The following is a 16,438-nucleotide window of genomic DNA, read 5'->3' on the forward strand; positions in this document are numbered from 1 at the left end:
GACAATAATTCCGCAATAATTCCGATTTATATGTGCCGAATTATATAGCGCAGTGTATAGGCCAATCGTGAAGGTTTTCTAAAAGAATATGACCTATGGCATACCATGCTTGACTGAAACTGTGTGGCGCATCCTTGTGAAGACTAACAATCACAATTTGCCCTTGGCTTATGTATATTATGTCATGAAGAGGGAAACTATGTCTGTTAATATCAACTTAAATATTATGTCACAAAAGAGAAACTTATGTTTGTTAACATTAACAAAATAACAAAAATATACGTATAGCTTTTTGAGACATACTGTACATAAAAAATACCGAACGTGATTTCATATACCGTTAGCAGGCAATGCAATGCAGTACAACAGATGTATACCGCAATAGCAATCAGGCAATAGCAATGAAGTCGATTATTCTGTGGTTAACATTTGGGATTTTAACAAATCCTGCATGTTCTGAAGTCTTTGGATTGCGCGAGTGGTGGAAAGGTACAGTGATCTATCAGATTTATCCGCGCTCATATTCAGACACAGATGGCGATGGAATCGGAGACCTGAAAGGTACCATACTAATCAATACTTAACTTTATCTATAACTTTAAGGTCAGCAACTATCTTAAACTGTTGTGATTTGGTAGTTCACAGCATCTTGCGAATGGTAGTAAGCTTGGCAAAAATTGCATCGATCATTTCATAGCGAGTGTGTAGATGAATTCAAATATCACAGACATACTTTTGTAGGTTACGAATAATAAATCATGCAAGTTTTTTAAGTATATGATTTGTAGAATGTACTTTTGCAAAACATCAAAGTCTTATTTTCAATAATATATTGATTTAAATAATGAAAATCGATTTTTTGGCTGCTTCGACCAACAATACCAAGTCTACCCTTAATGTGTATAGCTTTAATAACTTTCTTGGGAGAGGTGTTTGAAATAAGTGAGTGAGCGTCGATTGGTCCCATTATCTCTTGATTTAATTGATTGTTTGTTTGATTAATTGATTGATTGATTTTTTTTAATTACCCTAAAATTGACCCCAAACCTAAAAATCTGAAAAACAATCTGTTTTTTATTTTACAAAAATAATTATTTTCTAACAATTTTCTGCCAAAATTAATACAGTTTTGGTCACCGGCTTATTTCACATGATTTTAGCAAGATAAGCAAAAAATCTCCAAAACGCAAATTCTGGGTCGGTCGGGCCCGTAGAACAGGGTTTTTTTCATCGCCTTATTGTTGCGGTGTGAACGTTTGAAATAATACAAGCAAATGATGATGTATTTTTATGAAAATGTACCGTAAAATGGGGTAACTTCGGTCAGCGGGGTAACTTTGGTCGGTCAAATATATTTTTTTAAATGGTCATATTTTTGTACAGCGATATTGTTTTTAGTCATATTTGGTGTCAATTTGTTCAGAAATATATTTGGAAGAAATATTAGGCGCTCATGTCCAATTTCCTCGAAATTTATGAAAAAATCGGGATTTTTGACCAAAAATTAGCATTTTTTTACATTTTTTTCAGACAAAATAAAAATCGATATTTGTGATGTGTGCTGAATTAATTTTGCAAGGGGTCAAATGTAATAAAAAACAACAACTTGCCCTTATACAGCGAATATCAATTTTTTTGATTTTTTTTCTTCATGGAATGTATGCTCTGACCAAAGTTTCCCCAAATTTGGGGTAACTTTGGTCAGGCTATTTTGAACCCCTAGGGCACCCTTACAAAATTATTAGAAAATCTTTTTCAACTTCAAGGTGTAGAAGGGAACCCTATTGTCATAAAAAAGAGATAATTAGCAATATAATTGGTTTTGTTTGGAAGCAGTGGTTTAAAAACTCTGAAAAGTTACCCCATTTTACGGTACTGTATTACGAGTATGTTGAATTCTGCACACACGACACAATTACTCATACACCATGACAGTGGGCAGAGGCGGATTTAGGGAGAACCTTGTCAGCAGTATACTGTAGATTATACTGTATTACTGACACATATTTAATCCCAAGAACGTCAACAAATAAACCCCATTCATCCATTTGACTGAATAGGACTTTTACACAGTTTATTCATAGATTTGTCACCTACCAAATAATAGAGCTAAACTAATTTGATCAGTTTGTCTTTCATTCTCGATAACCCCATCTTCAAAAATCCTTTGACCGTCTGAACACAGCTAGTATTTGGCTATGTAAAGTCTGCACAAAAAGTAACTCAGCTGTTATAAATACGCCTATAGATTCAGAACTAATAATTGTTTTCACAATATTTCAACATAGAGAGAATGATAATTTATTTACACGCATTTTGATACCCCATTCGTCAAATCATGTCGTTCAATATTAACAACACAGTAGTGCTTTTACAGAAAAATACCCGAATTTAAAAGTTGCAGTTTACAGCAATCAATGGTTAAAATGTCAGCACTGTAAACACGTAAAGCCCGACATTTTTTTCCCGCTTAGGGTATATGTGCCCATCCATCACAAACTGGTCGTAAAGTCGGCATTTTCCATTTTGAGATACAATCAAAAACAGTATTGGATTTCTGTGTAAAATATATTAGGAATTAGACCTTTGATGAACCATAAATTCACTTCTAGATGTCCGATGAAACTGGTTGAGGTGTCATTGTAAAGCTGAAAGTGCATTTTTTCAAAATCTGCAATAAACAGAAAATGATCTAGAGCCGACTTTACTACCACTTTGTGGTGGATGGTCACATATACAAAACATGGCATGGCCTGGCCTGGCCTGGCCTATGATGGCCAACTGAAACTCAAAATATCCTCATTAAAATATTAGTATATGGATTTTGCTATGAAAAATTAAACAAAACCAAGGGAGCACGGTGGCCGAGCGGAACGGACTTCGACTCATAATCGGAAGGTTGTGGGTTCGAGCCCCGGCGACGCCATCGTGTTGTGCCCTTGAGTAAGGCACTTTATCTCGATTACTCCTCTCCACCCAGATGTATAAAGGGGTACCGGCATTCTTAAATGCTGGGAAGGTAACAGACTCGCCGAGGAGGAGGTGTAGCGATCCCCCTATATAGCAACATTGCATGGATGGGTCTGGCCCAATGGCCAATGAGAGAGCTCTTCCTCGTTCCCTGCCATAATCTCCAAAACCAGTCGTTTATAAGCTGTCTGTTGCTTTAAGGTGGCATTTTAGGCATTTTGGTAGTGTTCTATGCATGTTTTTAAATATAGACTAATTGATTAGGGCAAAGAACACTGATCAATACGCATTATGTTTTAAGCTAATCGGACATACGGTTTTTTATAATACACACATTTTAAATTTCTTTGTATTGTATTATTTTATCAATAATCAATGAACCAATATGACTTGAAAGTGCTCATTAATCATGTTAATATGTAATAACATTTTTATTTAATAGAACACTGGTTTCAAATTGATCAACGTGTTGCTTATGACTTCCAGATAATTAATTAGCTAGCTGCCCTACTTTGCATAATTACTTAGCTGATTATGCAAATTAGGTCATTAATTATGCAAATATGGTAGACTATATAATACATTAGAACATATTAGAAACAATTTGACCAAGTTTCAAGGCAAAATTCTGCAAAATAAAAGTGCCATGTGCCATGAACTTTTTGAATTGATTTTTATCAAAACATTGGCATAAATTACATATCAATGAGGCTTTTCACTGATGCTGTAATGAACTTTAACCTCAGCTCACATCACAATAGCTGGCAAATAGGAAATGGCATAAATGTCTTTATGATTGTGTTGAAAAGTTTAGACTATTTAATAGCAGGAAGGGTAACATTTACATATGAATTAAGAACATTTCTTCATTAGTTTCCGCTGAATGTCAAAAATGTGTGTGTGTGGTGTGTGGGGGGTGTGGGGTGTTTTTTTATGACGGATGAAAATCTCGGGGGGGTTGGTGGTACACCCCTTTATCAGTTCTAGGGTTAAATTGAACTGACATAATGACCGGGCATAATCATAATACTATTCAAAGAGTGTCCGTCCGTCTGTCCATCCGTCCGTCCATCCCCGCGCGCTATCGCTTTCGCGCGGTGCGATCGCGTGGTGCGATATCGCGTGCTCACGGTGTGCTATCGCGGAGTATCAACTGGGGTGTGCGCAGAGTACCGCATCGCGCATCGGAAAGCATTACAGTGTAACCAAACAGGTGCATCTCATCGGACTAATAGGCCTTTTTTCAAGACATGATTAAGGGTGATGGGGTATGAACGTTTGGACAGTATTTATTGTGTTACATTAGAGCATATCAGACATATCGAATTACATTCTGAATACGAAGAATGTCCTTCCGATATCAAATAATTTTGATTTTTTGAAATTCGCAATGTAATACACATGTTATGGCAAATAATTAAAAATTGATATTTAACAGTACTCGAAGTAAACTTTATAAATCTGATGATTTATACTTTTATGTTGGTGTGATGAAAAGCCGACGATCATTATTGAAAATTTTGACCTTTTGTATTGAAGACATGGATTTTTTCCCAAAACACCCAAAAAAATAGGTCTTTGGGGAAAAAAATCCATATCTTCAATGTGAAAGTCAAAATGTTTAATTGATCGTCGGCTTTTCCTCCCAGCTACATCACAGCAAACACAAAACGTTTTCGGCATCATCCGCAAAAGGTTATAAAAGGTTATCAGAAAACGTTTAAATGTCGGGTTATATAAAAGGTATATTAACGGTATGAAACGTTTTCATAACATTAAAAATCATTTTTTGATAATCTATTGCTCAGCAAACAAAAATGTTTTACAGAAAACGTTTAAATGTCGGGTTATATAAAGGGTATAAAAACGTTTTAATAATATTCCAAAAACATTTGTGAAAACTTGATACAAAATATCGAAACTGAATGTTATTTTGGGGTTGAAAAAATATTTTGCGAAAAATGTTTGCCCAAAATATTTGCAATAACGTTTCAAAAACGTTTTCATGACCTTTATATAACCCGACATTTAAATGTTATTAAAACGTTTAGAAAAAAACATTTTAATAACATTTTTGTGTTTGCTGGGTACAAATATTTTAACATAATGTTATTTAAGTGTTGACAAAATATATGGCAAAAAATGTTTGCAAAAATAGTTTACAATAACATTTTTGAAAACATTTTAAAAATATTATTGTAGTGTGTTTTCATGACCTTTATGCAACCCGACATTTTAATGTTATTAAAACGTTTTTATGTAAACCAAAAGCCAAAATATAACTTATTAAAAACGTTTTTAAAACGTTTTTGTGTTTGCTGGGATACACTTTAAGAATATGTCATTAGATTTATAAAATTTACTTCGAGGACTGTTTATATAATTATTAAAAATGAGAAAAATCTCAAATTTTAATAATTTGTCATAAAATTTGTATTATATCGTGAATTTCAAAAATGAAAATTATTTGATATCAGAAAGACATTCTTCGTATTCAGAATGCAATTCGATATGTCTGATGTGCTCTCATGTCCCACAAAAAATACTGTCGAAACGCTCAAAACGCTCATTCCAGATCCCTTAACATAAAAAATCATCAGTTATGGTAAGGCCTATAACCCGTTTGCGTTTACACTTCTCCCGATTGAATTGACGGCCTAAATCCAGACACTACTAGAATTTCGGGGTATTTTTGGGTCCTCCAATGTGGTAGGGCTTGGAAGAGGCGAACGATGGGTTTTCAGATTATGGTTACCGAAGTAAGAGTCACAGCTACAAAACAGAGTTGATTAAGTTGTGTCTTAATCATTGAGAGACATATATCGTATAGTAGTTTGAAAGGTCAGGACAAGTATTATGGGTAACGGGTGTTGGGTAATTAGAGATAGGCCTATCACGAGAACCGCCCAACCCGAGAACCGCGAAATCTAGTTATACTATATATAATATTGCGAATTATGCAAAAAACAACAACAACAAAACAAAAACCAGCTGCTTCACTCAGGGAGGTAAATAAGGATAATTTACTGGCCATGCTGGGTGGACAATTTAATTTATTTTTGCCCTCAATTAGACCTATTATTAGATTGAATTTTGTCCAAATCTATTTTTCTGCATTGAGTAATTTCATAACATTTTTAGACATTCAAAAGTCCTGAGTGTTTTGATGAACATTTGAAGGCTAGTGTAATCTGGCCTCGAAAATTATCTCATCTTATCATAATTTCTTTAAAAGCTTTACAAATATTTTGTGTTTACATGTGATAAATAAAAGATTTTGGCAATAAAGATTGCCTGAAGAGCAGTCTTCTTGAACACTCTTTGTCATCTTTCAATAAAATATGTCTAAAGCTGAAGGAATTATAGCGAGTAGCGACAACCTCGAAATTAATTGGGTTTCAGACTGTTGCTAATTCCTTCTCTTCTCAAAATATTTTTCATTGAAAGATAAAATAAAAAAAAACCTTTTAAAGGGTTAAGCAGCGCCAAGGATTTATCATTTAAATATTAGTGCAATGCACTTAAAACCCACCCATAATCATATACCAAAATCGCTGAAAAGGTACGGTACACTAAAACCGTGGCACATCCCCGTATACCTCCAACCAGGGAGACCCCCTCCCCACGTGTATTTTGTATCGTGTATGATCATTACAATTGAATATTTCGGATAACCTTGCTTTTCCTTGTGTTTATAACACTTTTTAATCAACGTTTTTACTCCCGTCCTCTATCAAAGTAAGTTGACAGCCCTGTTGTTGTCGACTCCGTCAAAGACCTCCTTTGTCAACATCGCTGTCACCCAAAGACCCCCATAGGCCTATTGTTTTCGAACACAAGCTCTGTCACCAGTGGCGTAGCCAGCTTTCTTGGTCAGGGGGGGGGGGCAAAATCATTTTTTGGGGGCATGGATGAAAAAAAATTGCAGTTGCATCATACACTATATAGAGATTGTATGTCTTTGAGCTTCCCGAAAAAGGCCTCATTTGGATTATGTGCGCGCGTAGGGCGACAAAATGGTATTTTACACTATTTTACAATGTGCGCGCGTATTTTACACTATTTTGGCCCTGAATTTTGCTAGAAAAGGGGCCCCTTGCCCTTTTTCTTTTCATTTGCCCTCCTGATTTTCTCTTTCATTTTTTGTCAGAGGGGCACTTTTTCCTTTCATTTTTGTCAGCGGTGCCCTGCACCATCCCCCTACCCCGCTGGCTACGCTACTGTTGATGTCACCCAAAGACCCTGACTTTTCAGCTTTTCCATTCCACCTCGGCCACCCAAAGACCCTTATTTTTCAATGAACAGCAACTTTAATTTCATGACTGATTTTGTTATTTATTTTGAAATAACAAAGCCCAGTGGCGTGGGCAGAACATTGAAAGTGGGGGGGGGCAGGTTGTTCAGTTCCCCCGAATGGAGTCTGATTAGGAGTGTAAGGGGCAAATTTTGACGTTTTCTCCCCGAATCCTCCGAATGACCAACAAAAGTGGGGGGTATCCCCCCCCCCCGGGCCCCCGCCCCTCCTTTTCGCACGCCACTGACAAAGCCATTCGAAACCATTTATAACTAGAAATGCAAGGTTCGTGGCTTCGGACTCTCACCACCCAAAGATCCCATTAAAAAAAGCCATAATTTAGGTCTAAATGGTCTCTCACTCAATGACGGAATGTATAGGCCCTAGATACTTTGTTTAAACAGTTTCTCATATAGTTTCGTGTATGATTACCGTGATTTTGGTTGAAGATTCGGGTCAAATTGATTGAGTGCTATGACGGATGACATGTTATTGTTTTTAAACTTTTAATTCTGTATTGTCATGAAATCGTATAGGCCGCCTAAATCATCATCATTAAACTTCTCATTGTATAATAAATAATTATCAGTATTTAGGCCTAAATGATTATTAATATTATTAGGAGGCTATCATTTTCTTTGGAGGAGGGGTTCCAAATATACGGGGGGTCATAACTTTTGGAAAAACAAAGTCATAATTCAATTTTTCATGACCAAAATGTAGGGAGTCACAAGATGACAACAGATAAGGTGTTTCTTTTTTCAAAAAGACTGATTTCTTGATGCAATTTAAGCACTCAATTTTTGGCGAAAATGGGATTTTGATATCAAAATTTTATGAAACATGAGCACTTTCCAATAAGTAAAAACTTCATTTTACCCCATTGAAATCAATGGCCAGTGAAACAGACTTCACATGTAATCAGCTTAGCATAATCAATATAAACCTAAAATTGCCTATTCAACAATAATTGGTCATAACCAACGTAGTACAAAAGAGGCTTGGCTGGATCATTCTCCATTTATTTATATACCTCCATGGTTTAACATGGTGTGTGAGCATGGTGAAAGACTCATTATTGATTAGGCGCGGACATATTAAAGGCACAGGTCCTTTGCGTGTATAGCAGAAAATTATAATAGAATGTGTGAATAGAATGTTTGAATTTTGCAACTAAAATACTAACTGCATTCTGCATTATGTATTTATTTATTTATTTAGGCCTATGCCTATTTATTTATTTACTGACTTATTTATTTATTTTATTTATTTGGAATATTAGTTAGTAGGCCTAGTTAGTAATATTCCATGATAGGCCTACGTCGGTTTATTATTGATTGTTGATAACTTGACAACTTGATTGATTGATCGATTGATAGTCATTTCACATTATATTCCTAGTTTATAGGCCAATTTGAATAGCATCGTACATTAGATAAATAGACCTATCAGTATTGATTTATTCTATTCAGCAATATCAAGGATTACTATCAAACTTCTCATAGCTGATTGTCAGTTGGCTTAGTGGTAACGCTGTAGGTTTTACAACACCGAGGTCCCGGGTTCGATTCCCACCTCTGCCTATTTTTTGCAAGGCTGAGAAAAAAATGAAATTTCTGGACTGCAAACTTATTTGGCGCGCGATCTGAGCTGGTCCTTTTCTGGTGGCTGTGTCTGTTACAGGCACACTCCCTCTGCATCCAAACCAGGTTCACGCTCATTACACCTCCCTTAAATCGGGGTATTTTTCTTTCAAAACACTGCTGTATTGTCATTATTGAACAAAACTGAACAAATAGGGTGTCAAAATGCGCGTAAATAAATCATCCTTGACAGTGCTGACATTATAACCATTGATTGCTGTGAACTCCAACTTTTAAATTCGGGTATTTTTCTGTAAAAGCACTACTGTGTTGTTAATATTGAACGACATTTGACGAATGGGGTATCAAAATGCGTGTAAATAAATTATCATTCTCTCTATATATGTTGGAATATTGTGAAAGCAATTATTAGTTCTGAATCTATAGGAGTATTTATAACAGCTGGGTTTCTTTTTGTGCAGAATTTACATAATTTCACACACTACTGGTTAAAATTGTATGACAATCGGGTGTTGTAGTAGCCTATTGTTATCGTATCACAATTAGTTTGAATGCATCAATTTTAATTCTTTTAGGTGACAGAAATGAATAACATTTATTGGTCCATCCATGCGACTTGTTTATGCAGGTCCTAAAGGTAGGCTCGCAATGACATGATAAAAATAACCGTGTATCCCTCCTTTGAGATCTGTTCGATATACATGCAAGTGTTATGATTTTGTTAAGTCTGTTGGTCTTTCAGAGAATGAGAATCTGCTTGGGAACCATCTCTATGAAATGACTTTTAAGTTCTGTATCAGAGCTGAAAGTTAAAAATAAACACATCCAACAACTTTTTGCAACTTGCTATTTTCAAATCTGTTTTGTTGGTGTTCAATCACCAAATGCTATTTCCATTACAGGTTTAAAATCCCTTGCAAAGAAAAGCATGACATTTTATTACAATTCCTGCCTGTTCTTATCGTTTCTTTGATAAAAACCTACGGATGTTGTGAAGCAACTTTTTTTTTTTTTATTTTTATATGATTTTTGATATTTTTCTGTACGGGGTTTTGTTTGTTCGGGCAAATTATGCTGAAACATCAATAATACTATAAAGATAGATCTGTGCAATGCATTCCAGAAAGTTTTAACCCAAAATTTGTTTCAAACGGGTTCATTATGAATTATCCATGCAACTTTAATTGGTCTTTACCACCGCAATTTAGACCTTTTGAAAATTATTTTTGTTTCATTGTTAGGGATGAATAAATTTGCTTTGCATGCTAGTTTCAATGAAAATCAACCTTATTTTAAAATTGCAGTGGTAATAAATGATACTTTTGCGTTACTGATGCTTTTATTCGTAAAATTGGTACTCAAACAATGCTGACGAAGCTACACGTTATAAAATATGAAAATTTCTGCTGTTTATATTTAGAGTTACTTATAAACTTTATATTCACATGCATAATTTGTTTCCAAAATTTTACAGTACAGAGCAGTTGCTGTGTTTTTAGTTTTGCTGCTTTTAACCAGTAAAGAATATGCAAATTTATGCAAATTAGAATGTTTTTCTAACAATGAACACCATTTCCTCCTAAAATGTACGTTTTCAGAAAATATAACTTTTTAGCTACAATATGAGACCAAAACCACATACTTGACTTGATTTTTAAATTTTGACAATTTGGGCGAGGTTGCTTGGAATTGATCCGGGCAAACATAAAAATGTTTTTAAAACGTTGTAAACATGTTATTGCACGGGGCTTTGGTATAGATAAAAACGTTATAATAACATTAAAAGTCTGGTTATAAAAAGGTCATGGAAACGTTTTAAAAAGTTATGTACGAAAACACACTACAACCTTATTTTTAAAATGTTTTAAAAATGTTATTGCAAACATTTTTTGCCAAATATTTCTGAGTGCCCATCTCTCTTTCATTGGCGATTGGGCCAGACTCCTCCATGTAATGTTGCTATGGGGGATCGCTACACCTCATCTACAGCGAGTCTGTTACCTTCCCAGCATTTAAGAATGCCGGTACCCATTTAAACACCTGGGTGGAGAGGAGTAATCGAGATAAAGTGCCTTACTCAAGGGCACAACACGATGGCGTCACCGGGGCTCGAACCCGCAACCTTCCGATTATGAGTCAGCGCCCGTTCCACTAGGCCACGGTACTGTGCTCCTTATACATAACATACTTCCTCTTATTATCACTCCTCTTCTTTTATTTACATTGTCACGTTATATTTCTTTTACTAGGTCAATGAAAAAAGGTAATAAAATCCATTGCAAAAAGAAGTACCATAATAATAATAAATAAGATGCATAATATTACCATATCAAGGCATATTCATCTATCTCATTAGGTGTAATAAACCGACTAGACTACCTGCAAGATCTTGGTATCGAGACCATTTGGCTAAACCCTATCTTCGAGTCACCGATGAAAGATTTTGGTTATGATGTATCAAACTTCACCGATGTTGACCCGATTTTTGGGACAATGGCAGATTTCGACAACTTGATAGCTGATATGCATTCAAGAGGTAAAGCAATGAATAAAATTAGACCAAATAATGGTACTGTGGTATGTTACTGTTAGTAGTCTTAGGGGATATGTGCAATGTTTATGAGCACGGGTGTGGGTAAAATTTCCAAATCGAGTACTTGCTTTCCTCTTCGGCCTGCCAATAAATATTTAAATCCCCACTTTGCACATGTATATATTTTGGAATCCCAATTAGCAACCTTAAACAGCAATCTTAGGCTATTTAAATAAAGGCACTTAATTTATTGCTCACCTGACAAGATAGACGCTGACATTTCAGCTTGTAGACAGGAAGTCTGAAAAATGTACAGCGGGTGGCATTCCTGTATATTTCAATCGGAAACGCAGCATGGTTCTTCAGATTTGATAACAAATTTGGCTTTTTTTTTCAATATGTTACTATTATTGTAAGAGATGCCGTCGATAACTGATGACTTTTTCCCGTCAGTAAAGACTTCCATTATTAAGTTATTGAGAAGATTCGTAATGTTAAATGAACTAGCCCTATACATTTGCAGTAATTTTTATTTGTTGTAAACGCTATGGTACCTTGTGAATAGCTTCATAAATACCTGTTTGTTGTTGTTGTTGTTAATTTCGATGATATTTGTCTGAAAAGAAATCTGTTAGCATTGTAGCACATCTACTGATCACTGAGGGATCTTGGTATGGCGGATCCATGGGCCACGTGGTATCGGGCGTGGTATTAGATTGAAACCATTTTAATAGCCTAAGATAGCCGTTAAATCGTCTAGATATACAATTGGTAGTGCCACATGGTACTATTGGTGGCAAATGGATAAATGGATTGAAGACTGCATTTTGGTGTTCTATACCAGTTACATAACGGTAAGTAAACGAGTGGGTCAGAGCTGTATTTTATAAGAGAATAATAGTTTGTGATCAAAAATAATAATTATAGAGTGATGAATTTTATGTTTTTTATTTTTTTTTGTCTCAACGCTTTAAGGAATGAAGCTTTTGATGGATTTTGTTCCAAACCACACCAGTGATAAGCACATGTGGTTTCAACGGAGCAGAGAATGCAATGATTCAAGTAACCTCTACATGGATTACTACGTTTGGGCAGATCCGAAGCAGGGATGTGTAGAGCCTGATCAGAACAGTCACGGAAAATGTGTTCCTAATAACTGGGTATGTCTAATGGTTGTGACTTTACTATTACCTTATTAACTTAAAGCAACAATGTGCGATTTGCAGAAAGAAAAGATTCCTTTTTCATTTACTTTTAATTTAATTATATGAGCTTCTAAGTAAACTCTGAGCATTTCCCAATTTTTTAGTCAACGCAGAGTTTAAAATGACTTTAAACCGTTTTACATTGACCCAAATATCTGCCCAGGTCAGCAGGTTTGGTGGTAGCGCTTGGGAATGGGACACTGAGAGAAAACAATACTATCTGCATCAGTTCCTCAAGGAACAACCTGATTTAAACTTCAGGAATAGAGAAGTACAAGAACATATGAAGGTAAGATGAAGATATCAGCAACATCAACGGATTCAACATTTACAAGCACTGTCAACAGTGATTTCAAAACTGGGGCATTACATATTTAACTTGTGTCTGACAAATAGAGTTACGATTACATCTAAAACTTTAAAATAGCGCGTAGTTATTGCCATTTTCATTGCAATATTCCTGTAATCAAAATAGGTTAGCAGAATTCATTTTGTATTTTGTTAAATAGGATGTTCTTCGATTTTGGTTCGATCGAGGTGTTGATGGTTGGCGTGTCGACGCCATTAGGTATCTGTTTGAGGACATATTACTGACCGATGATCCCATCAACGACGACTTTTATCCCCAATCAAACCACCAGGTAGGTACGTTTAAATCAATGCAAGTAATATAACTATCAGTGTGTTAGCATTTGTAAAGACGTAAAGGCGTTTGTTTTGGTCGGATAAATTAACGTAACAAATCCCTGTCGTCTGCCAATGCGGGGAGACAAAAAGAAAGAAAGAAAGAAAGAAAAACATCTACAAATGACATAACATGCTCAATGTCAAGCTACTGACCGGAATTATTGGCTATTGCCTACTAACCGGGTTTATTCCGTATTGTACGATAAGCCTCAGCATAACCTAAGTCATGCATATGTCATTATTTTGCAATTGCCTCTGTTCCAAATAACCACAATTGAAAGTGTTTTACCATTACAAAACTGATAACCACTAAGTACTGGTAATTTATGCAAACAGAGCTTAGATACTTCATAGAATACGTATTTTTAGGTTATGCTATATTTTGATTCTTTCTGTAGGCTCAGTATAACAGTCTCGTACACAAATACACAGCTGACCTTCCAGAAATCCATCCAATTGTTAGAGAATGGCGGGCCGAAGTATTTGATAAATACAGTAGTTTAGGAAATTACAGGTAACAAATCAATATTTATTTCCAAAACTTATCTCATCTTATAGCATCTACAAAGCTATAATCCAGCTGTTCTGCAATCAACGTCGACTGTTGGTTGTATATCAATCAAATAAAGGTCCTAAATTTTGTAAAGATCCTCCGGTTAATTTTATTTCAGGTTCATGGGGACGCAATCATATGGTGACGCAAAGACGTTAGGTCTCTATTATGGCACAGAGGAGAACCCGGAAGCTGATTTTCCATTCAATTTTCAGATGATCAAAATATCTCCTGACAGCATATCAGGCTTTGAAGTTTATCGTCTTATACATGATTGGATTGCCAACATTCCCGATGGCGCTTGGCCCAATTGGGTGGTATGTACTCATATGTTTTCCTTTTTTCCGATTTACTAGGAAAGGTAGCGAAAAAATGAAGAGTTTTCTGGTATAGTTTTACATTTTAAAGTTTAAATGACATTTAACGATTGGAATGGATATGTTTGTAACTCTAGCTTATTCTCTAGCTATTTTCAATATCATTTTGTCCCCTAAGATTATCCAATGCCAGGTTTACAAATGGCTGCCATTGGAATTATGCCTTATGTAGCAAAAAATGTCTTCTTTCGTATTTATTGTTTTGTTCTTCGCACGTGGGGGGGGTTAAAGAGATTTGCAATTATTTTGGTTAAAGATAACCAAAATAATTATTCTACTGCTCTAATGTTATTAGATTGGCATGGTTACTGCTACTAGGAATATCTTCAAATTCCACAAAGCAACCTTTGGGATTAATGCCCTTTGGAAAAAAAACTCTTCAAATTTCAAAGTCTAGCATGAGGAAGTCTAATACACAATGGACTCACGTGACGATTTCAAACTACGAGTGGTATCAAGTTCTAAGCCTCAACAAGAAGGCTTGTTACTATAGAATCGCATTCGGTATATAATACAATAGCTCAAATTGGCATTGTTGAATTATACAAAATTAAATTTAAAAAAACATACACCGCATTAGATTTTTAATTCCCATGGGACATCATTATTTTTTGTTTATCCTAACTTGTGTTATATCTTTGAATACAGTTTTCTCATCATGGGAAGGACCGTATTGCAAACAGGTTTGGTGAACAAAATCACAGGGCTGCTCTGCTCCTTAACTTGTTGTTACCTGGAACTCCAAATGTTTATTACGGGGAGGAAATAGGAATGACAAATATTGAAGTTAAATTCGAAGATATACATGATCCTTGGGGAAAGAATAACCCGGTAAGCTGATAAATTGAGATTCAATGCTGACATTTCATCCATTACTTTTACAGAGTGATAAACTTTGTATGTAATAAAACATGTTTGAAATTATGGTTACATGTTGTTTCTTATAGTGTTGTTGGAAGGAACTAAATCGTGACAAAGTTCGTTCACCTATGCAGTGGGATACCAGTGTCAATGCTGGATTCAGCACAGCAAATTATACATGGCTACCTGTCAACCAGAATTACAAACACGCTAGTAATGTTCAGGTATGTCAGAATAAAAATTCCTTCAAAAGAAATGGATGTTACAACAACATTATTTATTTTAGCAAAACAACGTGATCTTTAAACTTGAAATTACAAGATGTTTATATTTGTTCAATGGTTGTATAATGTCATAAATGGACTAAACTGAGTGATGCCGATGTGTCAATGTCAGCAGCCAATTTTCATGATATTATCCATATTGACTGAACATTGGGCAAACATCGCAGTGTTATCTGGGAAGTTTCAGAAGTCGAATAACTTTCTTATCATTACGATTTCCCCGTTTTCATACAGGTTCAGCTAGAAGACCCATTTTCAACATTACGTTTCTTTAAAAGGACGTTACAACTTCGCAAGACATTCCTGGCATTCCACACCAATACACTAATATATTCCTTCGTAAGCTACGAAGTGTTCTCCTTCTGGCGAATCCCTGACAGAGAAAGTGTCAGCAGTAGTTCATTTTTAATTGCTATCAATTTCAGTAATAAGTCAATTGTGGCTGACTATGTAAATGATTTCATGCCTGCTGACGTTAATTTGAATACCACATACGGACGAATCAAGATTAGTTCCAGTATGACTCGCAATGAAGAGATTGTAGATTTGAAAATGTTGCATCTATCACCGGGAGAGGCGCTCGTCATTCAATCATACGCAATCAGGACAAAGACAAGGCGTGACTTCAAACATGCCTTGTTTTATATTGCTTTATTTGCGTTATGTGCTGTATACATTGTTACGAGTCGTACTTGACTAAAATCACCTTTTACCCGAACTCACACGAATGCACAACACACATACACTGTTTGATTAAGCTAACAAAATCTAAGTCTTTAATTGAAAGCACGTTATTATTGGTACAATATATGACAACAAATGCACATACACAATAATCAAATATAATCACTCTTTAACTATTTAGTACTTAGCCAGCATTCTTCTTCTTGGTGATCATAAAGTTCTTGCATATTCTGGACGACTGGTGTAATATATCCTTATTTACTTGTCCTGCGAAAATCAGCGAAGTCCAGTGTACACTTGAGTTTATAAATATCCTTGCGTATGAAATCCTCACACAAAAATGGCGTTGCTTTCTCCTTGCGCTAATCCACACACGAAAATGGTGC

The 16,438-nt window shown here is 35.4% G+C and overlaps 2 protein-coding genes across 2 annotated transcripts; both read left to right on the forward strand.

Moving 5' to 3' along the window:
- The first annotated feature begins 374 nt into the window (after positions 1-374).
- Positions 375-13,647, forward strand: LOC140138984 (probable alpha-glucosidase). Its single transcript, XM_072160765.1, has 6 exons — positions 375-561; positions 11,225-11,404; positions 12,377-12,561; positions 12,770-12,895; positions 13,116-13,247; positions 13,630-13,647. The coding sequence occupies exons 1-6, from the start codon at positions 402-404 to the stop codon at positions 13,645-13,647; spliced, it is 801 nt and encodes a 266-aa protein (XP_072016866.1). The 5' UTR covers positions 375-401.
- Positions 13,648-14,061: 414 nt separating this feature from the next.
- On the forward strand, positions 14,062-16,064 carry LOC140138985 (amino acid transporter heavy chain SLC3A1-like). The gene is made up of 3 exons (XM_072160766.1): positions 14,062-14,163; positions 15,171-15,308; positions 15,603-16,064. Exons 1-3 carry the CDS (start codon positions 14,062-14,064, stop codon positions 16,062-16,064), a joined length of 702 nt encoding a protein of 233 aa, XP_072016867.1.
- The last annotated feature ends 374 nt before the right edge of the window (positions 16,065-16,438 follow it).

Source organism: Amphiura filiformis, chromosome 18, assembly GCF_039555335.1.
Source record: "Amphiura filiformis chromosome 18, Afil_fr2py, whole genome shotgun sequence".
Classification (NCBI taxonomy): domain Eukaryota; kingdom Metazoa; phylum Echinodermata; class Ophiuroidea; order Amphilepidida; family Amphiuridae; genus Amphiura; species Amphiura filiformis.